Raw genomic sequence first — 21,856 nt, 5'->3', positions numbered from 1 at the left:
TAGGTTCTTGAGAGCTTCCCTTTCTAGAGCAAGTTTTTGTGTTTTGGGGGTGTGAGGGATGAAGTAGGGCTTTAAAATGACTCCCTAGGTGCGCCCCTCACGCACCTAAAGGCCTGGCCATGCAGCTAACCGCGCAAAATGGCAGTAGCACTGCTTCAAGTGCGCGGCCGCGCATGTGACCCTCCGGGCACGCACCTGGGCGTGGATATTACGCACTGCTCTGTAAAATGCACATAACATTATACACATATATTCGTTCATGCTACACAATATATCGTTAGAAAGTTATTTCAAAGGGATACAAATTTCATCTTTTGAGTTTTCCCAAATTCCTTACACATTTTCACTAAATCTTGCTGGAAGACGGACATTTTGTAAACTTTGTCGATTTTGTCGAATCTTATGCACCTCACTCTCCATCTTGATTCTAAAACAATTATTTTCACATATACTCATCCCGCTAGGACTTCATATATCTAAAATATCAAATTAATACCCATTTAACATATCCACACCTAGTCCGAATGTACGGGGTATTACAAAAACTAGCAAGTTCAATTAAACATCACAATTCAGAACCAATCAAAAACTAAGTAATTACAACAAGTTTAAAAATGTTCATTCTAATTCAAAACAAGTTCTTTTAGTCTAGTTCAAGTATATAAAAGTATTGGTCAAGGGGTATTTTCTACAACATCACCAGTATCTGATGAACTTTCATTTACAAGACGGTAAGAATGATTTTATGGAGGACGGGAAGAACGATCACGTGGAGGACGGACAGAACGATCACGGGGAGGACGTGAGGAATGCTCACGTGGAGGTCGAGCCTTTGGCGATGACTCACGAGAATGGGGCAACGGAAAAGCTTCAGTAGAAAGGAGATTTCTGATCTGAGCTTGCATACCAAGGAATTGAGCATCTCTAAGCCTTTCTCTTTCTTTGGCCACTTCGAGCTCGGATGTAAGCTTTGTCATTGTCTCCCGCATAGCCGAGAGTCTTTCCCTATTAAGTGTCTCGCCCTGTGAGAAAGTCCCTATTCCTTGCATTCTATACATGTAGCGATGGAATATTTTCTCAGGAAGCCCGTATACCTTGCCCTTTTTTGGACCGCCAACAACCTCCAACCATATTCTTTCAGCATCCTCGTCCGAAGGCAGGGTTGGCTCGCCCGATTCACCACCTGGCTAACTACGAATAAAGTCCCCCATATTATTTTGGTAGCAACCCTACGTTATTTTAAATTAAATTAGTATATAAAATATCTTATAAAAGTAAAGTATAATACTTAAGGAAAATTGAAAGCTTACATATGTAGTCTCTGCCTGGTCCTCGTCCCGCCTATCTGCATCCCTCTCGTTATTCTTCTTTAAAATATGCGTCTCCTTGAATAGCTCATCATGGTGTATTGGACGCCCGCCCATACTTCTTTTCCTGAAAATAAATTAATTTAGTTAATAAATAGAATTGATATACTTAGAAAAGTAAAGACGTAATAACTTAAGCAATTACCAATCTTCTTCTTATTGTCCCGATGCTGATAGCACCCCAGTGTGCAAGGAGCCTCCCTTCTCAGATGAGCAAGCTTTCTTCCCTAGTTCGCTCTTCTGTAAGAAATGCTCGGTCTGCCATTGCCTTAACAAATCATCCCATAAATACTTCAGACACCAGTCAGGCCTCTTGTTCTTCTTTCTACCATCCGAGAAATGATCTACCCATCTCTTGCAGGCTTTAAGATAAAAATTTGCAGCCACTTCCTCGCTATGGCGGTCTTCCCATACACAATTACTCTGTATTTTAAAAGTTAAGTATTAGATGAAAATATCATAAATATAAATTATTAAATTACTTAAAAGAATATTTATACCTTAAACTAATCGAAAATTTACTCCTTCAACGAGTATGGGAAATCACTCTAAGTCGCATATGGGCCATCATAAAGCTTTTTGATCTCATTGGTGATTATTTCGTAGTCTGCTTACCCGACATGAACCTGCAATTTAACAATAAAAATACATGAAAATATTAGTAAAAACAGTATAAAATAATAAACGTAAAAATAACAAATAACTCTTATCTATTACCGTCAGGGACTATGATGATCCTGCTATAGCTATCATAATGCACTACCTCTAGATCATCATCTTCAGCCTATGTATCAGAGGCATCTGTAGATGGTGTAGATGGGGGCTCAGAGTTACGGTCTGGCAGGCGAAGTCCTAAAATGGATGGAGTCGATGATGAAGATGGGATGCGATCCATGTGGCTATGATACAGATGGTTGTGACCCATATGGCTATGATATAGATGGTTGTGATCCATATGGCTGTGGTATGTAGGGATGCGATCCACGTGGCTGTGATGCAGATGGTTGCGATCTACGTGGTTGTGAGGTAGCTAGACTGATTGTTAGACGTATAGTCCTATGGCCCTATTATGGAAGACCCGATGTCTAGATGAAGGTATAGGCCTCGTGATGCTGTGGTAGCTCAGTATAGACGTGTGGTAGAGGATAAGACAAAGGCATCTCTGAAAAGGGTGAAAATGAGGGAGTAGTATTATTCCCAAATTCTACCCTCCTCTTTCCCTTCCTAGTCTTTTCTCGACCTCGAGAACTAGTAAGGTCATTGTTACCTTGACCTTTACCTTCCATCTACATAATATAATACATATTTATATTGAAACTTATAAGAAACTAGTTATAACACGAGAGTGCTTTAAAAATAAACTTTTTAATCCACATCGACGTATTGTTCCTTGTCCTCACTTGTTTCAATTTCATCAGTTGATTCTTCGTCCTTATTTTCTAAAAATGTTACTTTATTTATATCAACTTAATTTTGTCATAAATTCTCCTTAAGTTGTTTCTTGATTTATGGGATTGATGGCCTTCCCTTATTGACGCATATCCTCAGCAATTAGGGCAGTGAGAGATCTTGATTCTTCCTTTATTGACGCATATCTTCAGCAATCAGGGCAACGGGAAATCTTAGACCTTCAATCATTATCGCTTCAATCATTACCTTTCCTTACTTGCTTCTGTTGATAGATCTTTGCCTTGATTCTTTGCTTTTTCCTTTCTCGACTTTTTCCATACTTGAATGATAGATTTTCTTGAGTCCTTCATTTTGTCTCTCGTGATCCTGCACCATAGTAATATATTATTTTTCATCATTGAAACTTATATTTAACAATCTCTTCCTTTTTGATGATGACAAAATAATATATAAAAGCAGTTTACTTCCCTGTTATAGTTGATGCTTGTTTTGCTGTAGTCAACTTCTTAGTTGACTTTCATGACATGGTAGTCGACTCCCTCTCAAAAAGTGCCAATGTTTGTCCTACACTTTTAACCTCATATACTGCAGTCGACTCCCCCTTAAAAAGTGCTGCTATTTGTCCTGCACTATAATTTAACCGTTTCTCCCCCTTTTTGGCATCAGTAAAGAGGGGATATACACATGTATAACAATAAAATAATGCAGAGAAAGGCAAGCAATTTAGGCAAATATAGGCAGTTATAGACATGCAGAGTTAACAAAAAAAAATCCAACGACTAGTTAACCAGTCCAAAGCAGCAAAAAGAATATTGTTTGAAACATCCACAACTAACGACGCAAGAAGTAAGTGAGAGTGTTGCAAATCGCCTCCTTCAGACGATCAAAGTTGGAATTTGCTGAAACTAACACCCCATCAATCCTCTCATGTACTTCCTTGAAGGCTTTGACTGCATTTTGTGCTAACTTGAGAATTTTGACCCTTATCTTTGAAACATCAGACCCTGTCTCTTTGGAGATGGCATGAATGTCTCCAACAGTTGATTGAGTTGCAGCAAGAAGATCCTTGATGAAGGTGAGCTAGTTGTCAATGGCAGTCAATATTTCTACAAGATCACGATTACTTACACTATGGTGGGAACCAGAGGCTTTGACCTTTGAATCAGGCTGAACATTCTTGATTTCTCCCTCATGTTTCTTCACCAAGGAACCCTTAACACACACATACCCCATACTGGCAAAGACTCTATAGTTGTAGGACTTGGTGACATAGACAAGAGGATATTCTTAGATAGAGATGTTGTGGGCTTTCAAAAGATGGGTGATAACCACACCATATGGTAGACTGGTGGGGTCATCAACACTTTTAACCACAAAATTTATAACCCAAGAGGACAGTTTGATTTTAAGCTTGGTTACTTGACAGTAGACAACAAAAGTGTCCCGTTGAGAGAAAGTAGAGAATGAACCAGTGCGAGGAAGAAGAGTCGTTGCAACAATGTGGGCCAGAACTTGGGTTTCAAAGCTAACATCACTGAGACCTAACTGGTTAGGGAGGGAATCAGAGGGACACTCAGATATACAACGCTTAGCTTGATCAAAAGTAATTCCAAAGTCTTCAGGTCAGGTATTTTTGAAAAACATGAGGAAATCAGAACACTTACACTAAAAAAATTGAATCAAACATGGCACAATCAATAACAATGTGTTTTTCTAGAACTAGGGATTCTAACTTATCAAGCTTGCTAAAGTGGAGATTGACATAAAACATCCTCACTAGAGGTTCATAGACTTAGGATGGGGTAAAGAGAGGAAATTTTGACCATCCTTGAGAATCGAACAGATCCTTTACCTTACAATTGTGGACCTTCATGTCGTCAAGATCGATTACTCTGCCATGGGCAATGGGCTTCTCTTTGAGGGTAATGAAGAAATCTCTATTTGGGGTATCCCAGAAATTGAGGTCTGACTCTAGATAACTCGAGAGGTCTACCTTGGATTTCTTGGGGGTAAAAGATTCAAGAGGTCTTCCATGGGTCTTTTACATTTAAAAAATATATTTTACATTTTTTAAAATTACATACCGACCGAAATCGATAGGTATATTGGTCAAACATTTGACTGCAATGGTCAGACTTGCTTAGTCAAATTATTTTTTTTATTACCGACCGATTTAGGTCGGTATGTAATTTTTAAAAAATATAAAATATTTTTTTGGTAGTTTCCGTCCGCTTTAGATGGTATTTTGGTCGCTTTTGTTGACTGACCAACGTTGGTCGGTATGCTTCGGTCGGATTTTCCGGAATTTCTAGTAGTGCCACTCCACCATAACCCTTGTTGGCATGAGTTTTTTTTTCTTTGATCACCTTGGTAGGAAACCCAAAATTTTAATTCTTGAACAATTCTTTAAGGACCTGTTTGTCCATGATTTTATTTTCCCTTTTTTTGATTTTATTTTTTAAAAAAACGTATTTGTAGTGATTTTGACCACTTTTTAATTTTTTTCGGGAAAAAAAAATTCACCACTCATAATACTGCTATATTTTTTAAAAATAAAATATATGTCTAAACATAATTTCAAATTCCAAATAAGTACTATTTTTCAACTTAACTTCAAAAACTATTTTTTTCCAAAAATTACAATTTTTATGTCCAAATGCATACTATACTAAATCCATATTCCTCCATTCTACATTGTTATTTTAAAAAACAATCATTAGTACTACTATCAATTAATGAATTGATTACTGGAGTGAACTTACAAGGTGATGCATGTGGTTAAAATCATGGTACCGTTTGAATATTTGCTTTGCGTGTGATTCGATTTCCAGACAAATGATATTCACCTTTTAAGTTACAGCAGTAGAATCAATATTGCAAATTTCAATAGCTAGACAAGATCAGGAGAACAATTGTCTCCTTGTAAGGTCTTGATTTAGCAAATACCAAAAAAGACCAAATAGCTATAGTTTTCACATGTTTGATGGACTAACCACTTCTGTGCCCAAGGGCGACATCTCCAAATGCTTCTTTCTTTGTTTGAAAAAGCACGTGCCATCACATTCAAAACCTCCCTTTGGACGGTCCAAATTTTGATCAGCCTCAGCCTGCATGAGGAAATTTTCAGGTCTATACCAACATAGGAGGAGTTGCTACTTATTGCGCTGTCTACAACTCCCTATCATGTATTATATTATATGCATTGCTTAATTTTAGACTTCCATTATTGTTTCCCTATGTTGAGTGACATTGCAGTTAAGTCGGCCTCTAATATTAGGTTTCAAAACAACAATTAGGAAGTGCAACTTAAAAATATTTGGTCATTTATTGTGACTATCTTTTCTACAAATTTAAATAATCCCCAAAAAATTATGTTCTCATCAATTAATTACGTAATGTATCAACACATCCCCTTATGTGATGGCTGATCTGTTTTTTATCACCTAACTCGTGAAATATATAAACATACGTTACAAAGAGCAAAGACAGTCCGGTGAATTAAGCTCCTGCTAGGTGCGGGGTCCAAAGAAAGCCGGACCATAATAAGGTCTATTGTACGCAGTCTTACCCTGCATTCTGCAAGAGACTATTTTCACGGTTTGAACCTATGACCTCCTAATCACATAACAACAATATTACCAGCCAAATCTCTCCTTCAAGCATATATTATATCTCAAATTCCATGTACGGTACCGAAGATGGAGAAAAAGGGAGAACGAATCTTTTATCTTCTGCTGCAAAAAGTGATTGTGTATACTCTTATCTTAGTTGAAAGGATATAGTCTCCAAAGTTCCATCGACTAAAACAAACATAAGATACATACGTACTATAGTTATGCTGAGGAGTATAATCTAGAGAGGCATGGGTGAGGTGGACCAATGAGAATGGGAATGGCCCCGACATGTCTTGGTAAATAGCAAGACAAGATTATAGGTGTGGGGAAGCTATGGTTTGGGACAATCAAGGCATATGCCCCCGCTAAGAGTGCAAAACCAAAATAGACAGCCTTTTGTTTCCATGTGCCCAAATTTAAGTGCAACCTTCCAAAATGACCCAATTCTCTTCTAGCTAGTTTGCTAATTAAGCTCCTTTTCTTTCTGCCTTTTATCACCTTTCTTCTTTTGATCCCTCATCTCTTCTCAACCAAAATCATTCATATTGTCTTTGAATAAGCAGTTACTATAGTCTTGGAACCAAATTGAACCTTCTTTATTTCTTGCTATAACTTTCTGTCCATTTTAAATGCCATTTTGTAATTTATTTTAATTGTCATTTTAGTTATTCAAATTCGATTCTTTTTTTTTCCCAAATATTAATGATTAGTACTCCCTACAAATTCGATTCAGAAAAACACATTATTTCCCCCCCTAATATTAATGATTAGCATACCCTTCGTCTCAAAATATATGTGATATTATTTGACTGGACACAGAGTTTAAAAAGAGATGATAAGTTTTGAAAACACGTTATAGACATTTATTTGAGAATAAATTATCTCATTAAAGGTAAAACGAGAAGTTTAAAATTAAATTATTTATAAATATAAAAAGATTTTATTCTATTTTGGATAAACTAAAACTGGAAAATGCATCGCATAAAATGGGAAAAAAGGGAGTACAATTTTCTAATAGATAAATGATAATTTAATCAAACAACCCTTATAATTAATGTTTTGACGGTTACACCAAAATCTAAAACCACATTTAAAATGGACCAGGGAAAATCCTTTTCTTTACCTATGAGGCTTATGGCAGTATGGCGCTATGGATTTCGTGGGGATGGGGACGAGAAAAGAGTTTGCTGCCTATAAAGTAAAAAAAGAAGGTCATAATATTCTATTCTATTAAAAGAGACACTGTAGCCAAGACAATATCACTGGAATTATTGAAGATCAATCCTCGTGAAACTCTTGTATCCACATGAATGGTCCCGCATTTTACTATTGGGATTACTTCATCACTTCATGATCCTTCATTTAACCCCACATCAAATTTAAAAATAAGTTCAGAAACAACTGAAAGAGAGTTGTAGAATATAGCAGTTGCTTTTGCCTGCATAAGTGCAAATGATCTCTTTTTAATAATTGTGATATTTCTAGTTTATGGTTACTTGAACACATAGGCTAATTCTGAATTTAAAGTGTATGGGGTCTGAATTTGCCATAGAACTTATAGATCGTCTTAGTTAATAGGTTTGTAATTAAATATTTTTATATATATTTAATAAATTTTCAAATATAAATAAAATATTTAAACAAAAGTAATTGTGTTTAGCACCCATACACTATAAGGTAGCTTCGCCTCTGCTTGAACATTGCCAACTTTTCTAGAAACACGGGTTAAAAATCTTGTGGAGTATTGTTAAGTAGGTTGGTAAAGAATTTATTCAAGGGATTATTGTGATTGGCGAATAGGTGGGGATAAGTTAGGTCTAAAGTCATAATTAATAGTTGAATGACATGAAACGAAAATGATTGAAAGACATATATGTGAGTTCCAGTTAATTTACACTTCATATATATCCTTTTTGACTCATTCTTTGAGGGGAGAATAGGATGCATGATAATACCAACAAGTTCGTAATAAAGCGGTAAGTATTTTTTCATTTTCAACTAAAAATTTTGAATTCAAGTCTTGAATATGAAATCATTTTAATTAGGAAACGATTAAAGCCTCAAATTATTTTTACTTTTCGAATTCGAATTTAGTTGGATCCCAGTAGGAATGCTGAATCGGTGTAACCAAAAACAAATAAACAAAAAATAGCATGATCATCATGAAGGTTGTCGCTACATTGAGATCACTAGCACGCAAAAGGATGAAGAATCACATGATTCTTTCTGAATTTGCGGAAACCCCTATTGGAACTAGGGTCAATGCATGTCTCTTGCAAACCTTGCTTAAATTAGGCATTACATGCAAATATGAATCATTATATGGTGCTAAATTGCTTATTAATACAAGTTATTCTCCATAATATATTCATGCAAAAACATAGACGTTTTCTCCTTACTCGGATTTTGGACCATATGTTGCAAAATTGCCACGTTAGGCTCTAAACGCATCCAGCTTTTCAAAAAATACATGTACTTGATCCACTTAAGGAAGTAGGACTATGGGATAAATAGTCGATTCTTTGATTTAATTGCAATGTACGGTCTGTAGAAAAGATTTACGCCATCATTTTATTTAAAACACAATAATTAATTCTTTATACAAATACTAACAACCTTAAAAGAATGATAAACAATCTTCTAATAAATAATCAAAACTTTCTATTATCGGTATAATTTAAATTATTTCTAATTAGGGGAAGAAAGGAAAAAAAATAAATATTTTAATTCTCTTTGAGAGATCTTCTGCTGTCTGTAATTAAGTATTTGGGAATGAGCTATAAAACCGGACAACCTCAATAATACATCTAGTTAGTCTTACATACAAGAGAGACAAAGAACCTCTCTCTCTTTCTCTCAAATATAGGAAAAACTGTATCCAGTTAAATTAAATAAGCAGGAATTTGCTGTTATCAAGCAGTGGTTCACAAAATGGAAGCCAGCTTTCACTGGTTATGTCTTCTCTTCTTTTCGTATGTGTTACTGTTGTTTGCACAGAAAGCGATCGTTCATCTCTGGTGGAAACCAAAAAGAACTCAAAAACATTTCTGGAAACAAGGAATCAGAGGTCCTAAATATCATTTCTTGTTCGGTAACCTCAAAGAGATTGCAAGTTTCACTACTCCATTATTATCTCGCCCTTTGCCTTTCTCTCATGATATTCTTCCTAGAGTTCTCCCCTTTTACCATCATTGGAAGAAAATCTATGGTATTAAATTTCTCTTTTATTCATTTTTATTTGTCCTTAAAGGAACCATTTAATTATATGCTCTACTACAGTCTTGCACTTGTTCTCATCTTTATAGTTTAATTCTACAAACTAATTTTGGTGGTATATATATATATATATATATATATATATATATATATATATATATATATATATATATATCAAAAATAAATTGCAGGTTCAACATTTGTTATATGGTTTGGACCAACGGCTCGTGTGACCATATCTGATCCAGCTCTTATTAGGGATATTTTCGTCCTGAAATCGGAGAGCTTTGAGAAAAATGAGTCACCCCCGCTTGTGAAGAAGCTTGAAGGTGATGGTTTGCTGAGTTTAAAAGGAGAAAAATGGGCTCACCATAGGAAGATTATTACTCCAACCCTCTACATTGAAAATCTAAAGGTTATTCACAGATATATTGCTGTATTTTTTTCAAGTTAGTTGTCAGTGTTAAAAATAAGTTTACGTATAAAAATTTCTAACTCTTAGTATATTAATTTTTAATTGTTCTACATATATATAGCTAATGATTCCGATGATGGGGAAAAGTATGATGGAGATGTTGGACAAATGGTCAAAAACTTCGTCGTCAAAATGCGGCAAGGTAGAAATCGAAGTCTCAAAAATGTTCCAAACATTAGCAGAAGATGTGATTACGCGTATTGTATTCGGAAACAGCTACGAAGATGGAAGAGCCATCTTTGAGTTGCAAGCACAACAAATGGTTTATGCCACTGAAGCTTATCAGAAAGTTTTCATCCCCGGATACAGGTAAATATATGATTATAATAAATATATAACGCGTTATGATTTGGTAGTTAGTGTTTTGTGCAGAATCTTGAAACGTACAATTGTAAAGTGAAAAAAAGAAATTGCTTTTATATTGTGTTGTGACAGGTTCTTGCCTACTAAAAAGAATAGAATTTCTTGGAGATTGGATAAAGAGGTTAGAAAATCTTTGATAAAGCTTATTGAAGAAAGGAGAAAAATTTCGGAGGATACTCAGGTTTTATTGTCAGACGAATGTCCGAATGATTTATTGGAAGTAATGATCAAAGCTAGTACGAGTAATGAATATACAAATAGTTCAAACATTACAGTTTATGACATTGTCGAGGAATGCAAGACTATCTTCTTTGCCGGCAAACATACGACGTCAAACTTGCTGACGTGGACTACCATTTTATTGGCCATGCATCCTCAGTGGCAGGAACTGGCACGTGAGGAGGTTTTGTCTGTCTGTGGATCACGTGATACCCCCTCTAAAGACGACCTCGCCAAGCTTAAGACGGTAATTAAGCATACATTAATTAAATTTATTACACCATATATACCTTTTGTTTATTCACCGTGATCATGCTTTTTGTTAAAACAATCCAACACTATGGTCTATGCATGTGGTAAAGGTAAACTGGAAACAGACCAACACTTTGTTCTGTCAGATAATTCTTCACTCTCTTTTTGGATAAGCTTTTTATATATTTGTCTTACTAATTAGACCGGATCATCAAGCTTTTTGATTTAAATAAATGTGCATTAAAAGTAGAGAAATCTCAGATTTCACTATTTGATTTAATTTACTAATTTATGCGCCCTTCATATTTTTTCCGTAAGAACTTACTAGCATAAGGTGTTAACGCTGCTAAGTACTAATCGTACAAAAATGTACATTGTTACCATATATGAAGGTTAAATATTACCTACTATAATAGGTTACTTACCTATGCGGATTTATGATTTTAATTCTATGTGTTCAATATTTAAAGTTTTTATTATTGAACATATTATATTTTTAAAGTTATGAGTTCATATTTTTACAATTTTATTGATTTTTACACATGAATTTATGCTCCGTTCGAAAGCATTGGGAACCCGGTAACTCTATGTTGGATCCGCCCCTAATTACTTACAATAATTTTAAGCTACCTAACCATACTTGTTACTGTTAATATTACTGTATTATTATTTAAGTGACCTAATAGTGGTAAAAAAAAATAGATTTTCCTTGTGGTGCCTAGAATACAAACTTGTGCAAATTTTGGTATGTGTTAGTTTTAGTTTCTTAAGATGTCAACTCTATGTTTTAGTGAAATTTTTTATGGCATGCAGCTCGGAATGATCTTGAATGAATCCCTGCGGCTATATCCACCTGCAGTGGCAGCAATCAGAAGAGCCAAATTCGATACACAATTGGGGAATTTCAAATTACCCAAAGGAACTGAGCTCCTAATACCAATTATAGCAATTCATCACGATCCAACATTATGGGGACAAGACGCGAATGAATTTAATCCAGCAAGATTTGGTCGAGGAGTTGCACAAGCAGCAAAACATCCGATGGCATTTATGCCCTTTGGCTTAGGCTCCCGCCGTTGCATTGGACAAAATTTAGCAGTAATGCAAGCTAAATTAGCAATAGCTATGATCTTGCAACGTTTTTCTTTTCATCTTTCTCCAACGTACCAACATGTTCCTACCATTTTGATGCTCTTATGTCCACAATATGGTGCTCCCATTATCTTCCAAAAGTTGTAGTTGACATACGTATATACATGTTCAGGTTTGTACAAATACAAAATTTTGTGTACATTGCAAATTAAATCCCCACTCTCCCTCTTCCAAATCTTTGCAAAAGTTTGACGATCATCCACTGTTTGTTCAGCAGTGAATAACCTGACTGATGATATTAATCACAATAACAACAGACCTGATGACTAAAAATAAAAACTATGAAAAATAATATTAATTTACTGCAATAAATACTTCATTGAAATGTTTTTATAAAACAAAACAATTTGTTTTTCTCAATAAGGGCCTGAGTGGAAGCCCATCGAAAGTGTAGCTTTCCGCTTATTTCGGCTTCAATTAAATCTCTTTAAGGGATTCCAGAAGGGGATCTTTACACAAAAAGCCAGCCGGTGTAATGGATTATATACAATTATACAAATATTATAATTGTATAATTGTATATACAATTAACTTTTACAATACTGGTATAAAATTCACTCTCAGCTAGATATACTATATATAATGGACAAAATACCAGTGATATATACCAACCCAGACATTACAAATTTCTCTATAATCCAGGACCACAGATATCTTCATATCTTCCATTCCCCATAGTTGATACAATAGTCAATTACCTGTTTCATCACTATATATATATAGTCACTGTTTGACCAAAAAATATTATCCACTAATTATAAACCTTTGGTAAGACTAATTAATTTTATGTGATGATGAGTTTAGCCTAGTTAATAATAATAACAACTTCTGATCTATAATCGATCTATGTGGATAATGTTTGAACATCGTTGAAAAAGAGTTAAATGTGATATGTATTTAATGTTCCAATACCAATAATGGAAAAGGAGCGTCAATCTTTCAATAATAATAAATAACACTAAAGTAAATAAGGAGAATGATTCACCCAATTTTAAATGAGGTGAATGATTCCTCCTTCTGACAATGGTGAATGACTGACAAATACAAGAATATCGGGATTTATCTTGGATCTAATGGAAAAGGTGTAGAGTCATCAACCATCCAATCTCTTTTTAAAGGTAGTCTTTGTATCTATCTAGAGAGAGTCTGCTTTCTTCTCCATCCTTTTGTCATGAAATCTCTCTTTCTATTTATAGGGACATACCCCCAATTAACCCTAAAAGTACAAGTATAAAAAATATCCAACGGAATATTCTCTTAAAGGTCCTATTACTGAACTAGTCATTACCGTTCCTTCTGATACTTGACCTCGGCCATGATTGGCTGCTCGACGATGGTTCCCATTAGTTACTAAAAAGTGATCAAATTCGTCACTCGGATTCTGTACTGTCTTCAGCTGGATAAACCTGCAAAGTAAGCATTAAGCCATTAACCTCCGTTATCATTGTTGAGACATAGTGTAATTAAAAAATTGAAAGTTTGCTCTCTCTAACAATTTAAGAAGAGATGGTCACATGATTTGACATGTTATCTGCATATGTTTGGCTCATGAATAAGAATTGAGTGCATGCACATGTGAGGTTATACCCCCGTTGAGTGTAATAATTATGAAATTCATTCATTGTCAAGATACCTGAGGGCGCTTATCCTCGCTGAAACTGACAGTCCTGAATTTCAACTCTCCTCTGCTGGTTGTAAGTTCATCCAAGATCTCAGCATCACAAATTTCTATTTTGCCTTCTTCAGTTCCAGGAAGAGTTGCCTCCGTTTCCTAATAGTAATATATAAGCTGATATATATATATATATTTCCTTTTAAGACATAAAAGTCCAAAAAAATAAAGCAGAATCAACACTTTTGGAATACCATGAAAGAGAAGCTAAGTGCACGTTGTGGAGCACCAACTATTTCTTCATACTCGGCTGCATCGAGCTCTTGCAAATGATGAGGCTGGAACAATTTGGGAAGCAAATGCTGCCTTATGCTTATGAGGAGAAAGAATGGCAAGGGGAATAGAATCCCAGCTATGGGAATCCAAGTGACTCCAAAGACCACAAGTAAATATACAAGTTGGAATATTGTGAAGATTGCAATGTATCTGAATGGTACTGACTCCACAAAAGATGCATGTACCCCTTCAAGAACCCTACCATTATGATCAACTCAGGTTAGTCACATAATTTGTCATATTCTTAAAGAAAAAAGGGCATATGTTATTGTTTGTGTGCATCTATTTGTGATATAAAATATAACAACAACGGTTGAACTCGAAGGGGATTCACTATTAAGTATAAAGAGCAACTTTAGGTATTCAACTGTGAGAGGCACTTTTAGGTTAAAATCCGAGGGCATAAAGCTACGAGACCTCAATGATTTTGTCAAAGCGAACAATACCTCGACAATTGGGCCTCAACCGTTACAAGAAGTTACTTTTTTATTTTTGTAAAGGGATAATTATATTTTTGGGCCGCCCTAAAAGATAATAGCTGGCAAATATATAATTTTTGTATATCAAGTATAAATATACATATAATATACATAAATATACATATGATATACCAATTATATACATATAATCGGTGCTAGTTAAAAGAACAAGGATTGATATATTTATTTAAGCACTTCAATCTTCATATATCACAAAAATAACTTACTTAAATCTCCTGCCAGGGGTGATGAAGAGAAGCAAGATTCTTTCCCATAGTTGATTTCCTGGCAAGCTGTCAATAGCCATGTAGGCAAAATATCCCCAAAGAACTGAGGTTGGTATCTTTTTTATTACTGGCATAGCACCTACTGATGCTGCTACTAGTAGTGACTGCAGTAGATTGCTCACTCTTTGTTCATTGACTCGAACAGGCAAGTAAGCATCAATATGCTTCTCAGGATCAAATTTGCCATTTGACTTTTCCCCATTTCCATTTTCAATTTCACGTTTCATTATTGCCTCTTTCAAGTGTTTCAATTCTTTAGCTACTGCATTCTGCAATAGGCATGAAAGAATAAGATGTGTCAGTGATCAGTATTCGTCGCAAGTATTATTTGAAAAGTGAATAATGGTTAAAAGTTGGATAAAGTGGCTCAGAGTTAGGTTTATCTAACTCAAAAACAATGATGCAATTCTGAGAAGATAGACTTACAACAGGAGGACTATCTATCTCTATGAATACAGCTTGCATGTTGCCATAGATTTCAGAGTTGCTAGCTTTTCTCCTGATACTCTCTTTTGCACTTTCAACCATCTTCTTTCGAATCAGCTGGTTAGCAATATGAACTGTTTAGAAATTTAATGTCGTAGTACTAGAGGCAATATCATAAGAATCATCCACAGATTAATTATATTTACCTGTTTCTTAAGAACAGCCAAACTTTTAGTATGCATAGGGGATTGTGGCAGGACACCATTTGAAGGAGGCAATCCAATCAAACCACATAGCAAAGTCTGCGGAGAAGTATCAGCCCTTGTCATTAGTATTGATTATTGAAACAGCGCAAATAATTAGTAGAAGAAATCCACAGATGATAGTACCATAAATCCCAAGAGTAAGATATCATAATGATAAGCAGAAGGATTCTTTAAGTTGAACTCCTTTTGTTGTGCCATCTGAGAAGCAACACTGTGATCGAAAAAATAGAGTCCTGCTATCATCACAGCTGGTATTATGGCCGCAAATATGTATGCTGGAGGAACCTTCCCCATATCCTGCAGTTTGAGTTATGAGTTAAAATTTCAAGATATCTCATTACTAATTGAAGGAGTAATAACCTTTCAAAATTATTCACACCTTCATTACAGTCCAGTGATATAAAGATGCAGATTCCCAAGGAAGGGGACTATAGAGAGTTCTAGGAATTCCAGATGGAACTTTGTTTGGTATGATAAATGAGAGAGCTGACCACATAAGAACCATTAAAGGAACTCCATAGTCCGCGATGAAGCTTCTAATCCAGCCTGATTTAATATGAAAAAGATGTGATCATTAGAAACCTATATTTTCATTAAGTGACAACACATTTATACCATGTTAGGATTACAAACCTGTGCCATACCACCATGACCTTGCTTTCCTGCTTTTTAAGGCTGTGTAGAGAAGACCAAAGGTAAATATGATTCCAAGTAGGCCATTTGTATAAAGCCAATGGAATTGATTTTTCTCTGAACTTGGGTCATCGGATTTAGGAATGTGAAACTCGCTCACTAATCCCTACAGAGTTACAATTCAAACGTATTCTAATTAAGAATCCATTCTTACCAAGAGTCAGAGTTTCTTAAAAAGAACTTAATGTTTCTGCAGTTAGAATACCTTAATTGCTTCTTGAATGAAAAGCACGGCGATAAGCATGCCAAAAGTCTCCCCAGCAATCCTTGTAAATTTACTAATGATAGAGCAGGCATTAAATATTGCTAGAAGAAACAACATGAGAGCTGTCCAAACACAAACCCTGCAAAAATTACATCATAGAAATGAGAATCATGATTTTTTTGCCTATCAAACAATCTTATTTGAAATTTAACATATTAGTATAACATACCATCCAGCCCAAGCCAAGTAAAGGGTCTGTCCCAATTCTTCTCTCCCTTTGGCAAACTTGTAGAGGTAACTATACATAATAATAGTAGGTTCTGCAACTCCTAGTATCATAAGAGGTTGTCCGCCGAGTATTGAATGAATGATTCCACAAATAGCTGTAGAAGCTAAAGTTTCCACAGTGCTCAGGCTCCCATCTAATAATGCATATCAAGTTAGTAGAAAAACTAATAGCATCAGAAATGCATTTGATTGCCTTTAGAAAATTGCTTTCATCAAAAAATTGAAATGCAAAAGAACCTGTATCTCTGCTCAATTGTTCTCCAAAAGCAATCACGGGAAGAGCTGATGCGAAAAATATGTATGTAGTTGGAGCCAATATCCTGGCATATACACACAGAAGTAGCAGTTAGATTAGAACGTAAAAGCAAGAAACACATAAATTTTTCAACTAAAGAAAAATTATATACCCTATTCCAGAACTAATTCCAGCAATCCAATCTTGTTTGTAGCAAGAAACGCGTCCTCGAATATCCTCTGCAATGCCTTCAAATGGAGTTCCGAAACGACTCTTCATCTCTGCTGAACCAAAACAAATATACCGAAAAAAAAGAGTATTTATCAATCAAATACAGAAAACGTAGAATTTAAAACTGTTACATACTACTAGCAGTTTTCATTATCTTCAGCTTATTCTGTTATCTATACATAATAAAATAAAGACTGCCTTAAATAATGAAATACCTCAGCAGGGATAGGGACTAAAATGAGAAGAAAGCTCTGAAGTTAACCAGAAAAGATTAGTATTAATATATCTAAGGCACGACATGCATTAATCTTGTTCTTCACGAGAGACTTGCTTTTGTTGTTTCTATCCAGAATTTAAATTTGATGGATTCGACGTTTATGTTAGACCCAGAATTTAAATTGAAGGGTTTGACATCTATGTTCTTACTACTTAACACATTGCACTTTGAAATAATGGTTAAAGATCTAATATTTGTTGAAACTTTATTATTTTTTTTCACATATACCATACTCCATATTCTGTTGATTGCACTCTCGATCCACCACTGGATAGAAATGGGGACAGACAAAAAAATGAATGTTCTTAGAAAAGGAAAATAGCAGAACAAGAAAAATGACTGGACTGAGGGGTTGTATCTCAATAATAGTATTGTATTTGGTTTTATATACAAGATTCACATTCATCTATTTTCCAGACATTAAATGGTTTGAAAGAACCGTTACTTACCTGATAATTGTCTCACTTTCCCCAGAAAATGGCCGAAAATTATGCAGAGGAAGTTTTTCCTAGAGATTTTTAGTACTTGTTTCTCAGTAGTTATAGTATTTGCTCGTTTAGAGAACCAAGCTACTTAGTATATATTATAAGAAAAAGAGGAGCTCTTACCTGCTAGTGGGACATTAAACACCTTGCCAAACCTTGTACTTTTGTGCCATTATGTTTTTGGAACAGAAATTCTCTTAAAACAACACAAGACCACAACAATTGGCTAGCTGGCCATGTCTCTTAGAAGAAGACAATTTAATTAGTTTAAAAACAATAATGATATAATGGTGTAATACTCAAAGGTCGGGCATGACGACCTGAGCTAATTTTATGATTAAGATTGTGTTATGTATTTCTTTATTCTAGAACTCTTTCTTGACCAAAAATTTGTAAAATTAATTTCACAGCATAAGATTAATATATGGAACCTTGTAGCATATCAAACAAAATAAGGATTTTTTGTTTACAAGCTCTCAGCTTTAGCGCCTCTTATTTCACTTAAGCAAGAAGAGAGAAAGTTAGCTTTGAGAAAAAAAGGCTCCATACACCAAAAATAACCTTCTATACGATGATTGCGAAGAGGCAAAATTATTTTTACAGACGACACTAATTTACTATGCTCGAATTAGACAACAAGTTACATGAGGTATTATCTTATTCGGACGAACCACATAAGGTATGTATACAATTAATACACCTTTTAGAACCAGTTAATCTCAACTCGTGACCGAACCCAGGATATTGGAGTAATATATTTTCAATTTTAATTCGTTCAAAGAAAGATTCTGTGATTTATTTATTTTCGTTCCTACGACATAGTAATGACATAAATTGCCGGTGTTTTAAGAAATATTATCGGAACATATGATTGGTTTATAAATCTAGAGCCTTCGACCGTGACACAAATTCACCATTTTAATATACATATACATATATTCCATGATGATGAAGGAGATCTTGGTTATATCACCATTTATGTTTCATTCATTTGTTATTTATGAGTTGTACTTACCATTCATTTGTAAGTACCTGCGACTAGCACAAACCTACACATTATGCCACATAATATATGTTCCTATGGGTTCTTAAAAGCAACTCAAAATTGTATTTGTCCCATTCAAATACTTTATAAATTATTTTCTGGCTAGGAATGGAGTATCTCTCACAGCAACTTTTTCTCATCCTTTACCTTAGACTAGAAAAACTACAAATTCAGACAAGACTAGAACAAGCAATACCTAACCCCATTTGTTTTGGGGGGAAAGTAATAAGTAGTGAATGTCATTTACTAGAATTTCATCCAATGTAGATAAATTTACCACCGAGTAGTAGTACCTTTTAATTAAAGTTATATGCAACAAATGTGAGTTTTTGTATGTGGACGGATGTTGGTTTCCCAAGTACACTCAAGTATACGTGGCCGTCAAGTAATAAAGTGACTCTAAAGTCAAATGTCGAACTCACAGAGACTTAGATTAACCGTTAACTAAGCAAACTAAAATCAACTTACTGTCCAAGATGATCAAAAGTTTAACTTTTTCACTACAACTATTATTGCGAAATTCAAACACGTAACCAAGGGATATGTAGATTTCAGGGTTGTGGTAGGTTTATCAATCCTATTGAGTTCGTAATTATACATGTTAATCCAAATTATCTATGATTACTAGTTGACCGGATCGTTTATATAAATAGCATGTTCCCACAATTATTTTCGTCTATCCATAATATATCAACCCTATATTCCTATGGTCTTGAATCTATCATGAACGAATATAATACGGTATTCAACTAAGCAAGACTGTTAGGTATATTCATATCCTAACCGCGAACTCTTTCCTCGAGTCACGGGTTCAGAAACAAGCTCTCTCTAATTCTACTCTAATCTAAATACGACTTTCCCAAGCATAACATAGATAGTAGGGTGAGTTGGTAGCTACAACAATTCACAAGTTAAAACTAGAATTAAAAAAACAACCACAAGATGATCATCTGAATTAACTATAATATAATTAATAAACTTTAATATTCATGACAACCACAACCCTAGAACGTGAAGTTTAACTCCACATAGATATGGTAGCAAAACAACAAATCATCATGAAAAAGTAAAGGTTACTAAATTTGATGGAAGAAAGATGGAATCTAATGAATTCCGGCCTCCACCGCGGCTCCGTATTCTCCCTAGATCTAAAGTATGCCCCCTTCAAAAGTGAGTTTAAAGACTATTTATATGAGAGAGGGTTAGCATGGGGTGAAATAATACAAGCCCACTTCGAAACAACCCTTTTTAGGTTAGCTCGTTCACTTTCTCGTTCGCACGCGAGAGTGAACGAGCAAAGTTCTTCTCTTTTTCTTTTTCTTTTAGGTCTCTCGTTCACTTCCATGCCTTTTTGCTATACTTCGCTATTTGTTCCCAAGCTTTTCCTCAATAGCTCGTTCATTCTCTCGTGTGCACACGAGAGTGAACGAGCAAAGTCCTTCTTTTGTCTTTTGGTCACGAATCAACTTCTTTTGCATACATTTCGTCCAACTTGCTCCTACACATAAGAATGCACGTAATGAGCATAATTTACTACAAAAACTCATGTAACCTACCGTAACCATACAAGTTATGAGATGAAATTACATAAAAAAATATGCATTTTTGGCCGTTTATCAACACCCTTCACTTATACTTTGCTCGTCCTCGAGCAACTTTCTACACTTTACAACAACACGACCTTTTTAAACCACTCTCATAACTCATCATACCAAGAATATTTAAAATAGACTAAACACAATAGTGTAACATCCTCACCTCAAGATTTGACTCACAAGCACCACGCATTTTTCACAACCCGCTCACTTACTCTAACATAAAGGTCAACGACACTACTTTTCCTTCATGAATCAAGTGCCCTCACACAACAAAAGAGAGTAGTTCCACACACATAAAATTTAAGAACAATTAGGAACTCAATATAGAAAAAATCCACTCACTCTCATAAACAACATTCATATGCCACAAAAGATGAACCATAGGCTTGCCCGTGGTATACTACTCTACTAATCGAGCTCATTCAGTCAAGGATCAATTATGACTTTATTTGGTTGTAATGTAGGTTGCGGGACGGGTAGGATACATTTAAATATACGAGTGACTACACCTCCATAAACGCTTTAACATTTAAAACCCCACACTTATGTCAAACTATAACTCCACCTTCACATCAATGTATATTAACTCCATACTTCTTTAAGCACAATTACATCAAGAGTCACCACTATCAAGGAATATTTTTCACACAATACAACAACTTCCCCCCCCCCCCCAGTTCAAGCGGCTCTTACTTTTACAAAATAGTGCATCTTTCTCCTTATTTCATTGGTTCCACTCAAAAGCCAAACCAGAACCCCACACTTTAACTTTTACAAAGTTCATTACAATTCAAGTGCTCATGAGAGGTGAAAAAATTCAAATAGATGGTTAATTCAAATAAATGGGTAAGACTTGTAATGTGGTTGCCAAATAAATAGGATTACATGCTCAAAGGGGTTAACTACATTGCATAATAATTAAGCGGGTAAACTATATATATATCTGGCTCAACAAAGAAACACCTATATCACTTCCAAGACTAAACAAAACTACTATTTCGCTTTGCAAACACACGAGACAAGTTCTAGGCATCAAATGCAATGCACAGAATGACACACAAATCTCACACACACAAGGCACATAACTCACTAAATATTGAATTCATCAAGACACTCTAGTCAAAGCAGTTAGGCAAATTTAAGATTATACGATTTAAGGTACTTATACAAGAGTAAAAAACTGAGCCTAAGCGTCACAACCAAAGTACTCACTATTCTCAAGGCATAACCAAGTCAAGAGATATTGCTTTAATTCAATTCATAGCACAATGGATCCTACTCCTAAAAAATAAAACTAACTACACCTGGTTCAAACAAAACCCTTG

General features: G+C 35.0%; 2 protein-coding genes across 3 annotated transcripts; one reads left to right on the top strand and one right to left on the bottom strand.

Moving 5' to 3' along the window:
* The first annotated feature begins 9,205 nt into the window (after window positions 1-9,205).
* Window positions 9,206-12,198, top strand: LOC104086303 (cytochrome P450 734A1-like). Its single transcript, XM_070197751.1, has 5 exons — window positions 9,206-9,599; window positions 9,799-10,022; window positions 10,144-10,391; window positions 10,518-10,911; window positions 11,730-12,198. The coding sequence occupies exons 1-5, from the start codon at window positions 9,323-9,325 to the stop codon at window positions 12,153-12,155; spliced, it is 1,569 nt and encodes a 522-aa protein (XP_070053852.1). The 5' UTR covers window positions 9,206-9,322; the 3' UTR covers window positions 12,156-12,198.
* A 785-nt stretch (window positions 12,199-12,983) lies between these two features.
* On the bottom strand, window positions 12,984-17,971 carry LOC104116080 (boron transporter 4-like). Of its 2 annotated transcripts, none has more exons than XM_070197749.1 (14): window positions 17,853-17,971; window positions 17,068-17,176; window positions 16,898-16,980; window positions 16,602-16,794; window positions 16,373-16,511; window positions 16,108-16,273; window positions 15,854-16,020; window positions 15,598-15,771; window positions 15,415-15,510; window positions 15,209-15,325; window positions 14,723-15,051; window positions 13,935-14,214; window positions 13,702-13,839; window positions 12,984-13,474 (listed from the first exon to the last, which is right to left on the bottom strand). In XM_070197749.1, the coding sequence occupies exons 2-14, from the start codon at window positions 17,172-17,174 to the stop codon at window positions 13,439-13,441; spliced, it is 2,025 nt and encodes a 674-aa protein (XP_070053850.1). In that variant the 5' UTR covers window positions 17,175-17,176; window positions 17,853-17,971; the 3' UTR covers window positions 12,984-13,438. The 2 variants fall into 2 exon arrangements, with proteins under 2 accessions (XP_070053850.1, XP_070053851.1); XM_070197750.1 differs by having other exon boundaries at window positions 17,068-17,179; window positions 17,853-17,954.
* Between the last annotated feature and the right edge of the window lie 3,885 nt (window positions 17,972-21,856).

Source organism: Nicotiana tomentosiformis, chromosome 3 (assembly GCF_000390325.3).
Source record: "Nicotiana tomentosiformis chromosome 3, ASM39032v3, whole genome shotgun sequence".
NCBI classification, from domain to species: domain Eukaryota; kingdom Viridiplantae; phylum Streptophyta; class Magnoliopsida; order Solanales; family Solanaceae; genus Nicotiana; species Nicotiana tomentosiformis.
This window is presented reverse-complemented; position numbering and strand designations above follow the sequence as displayed.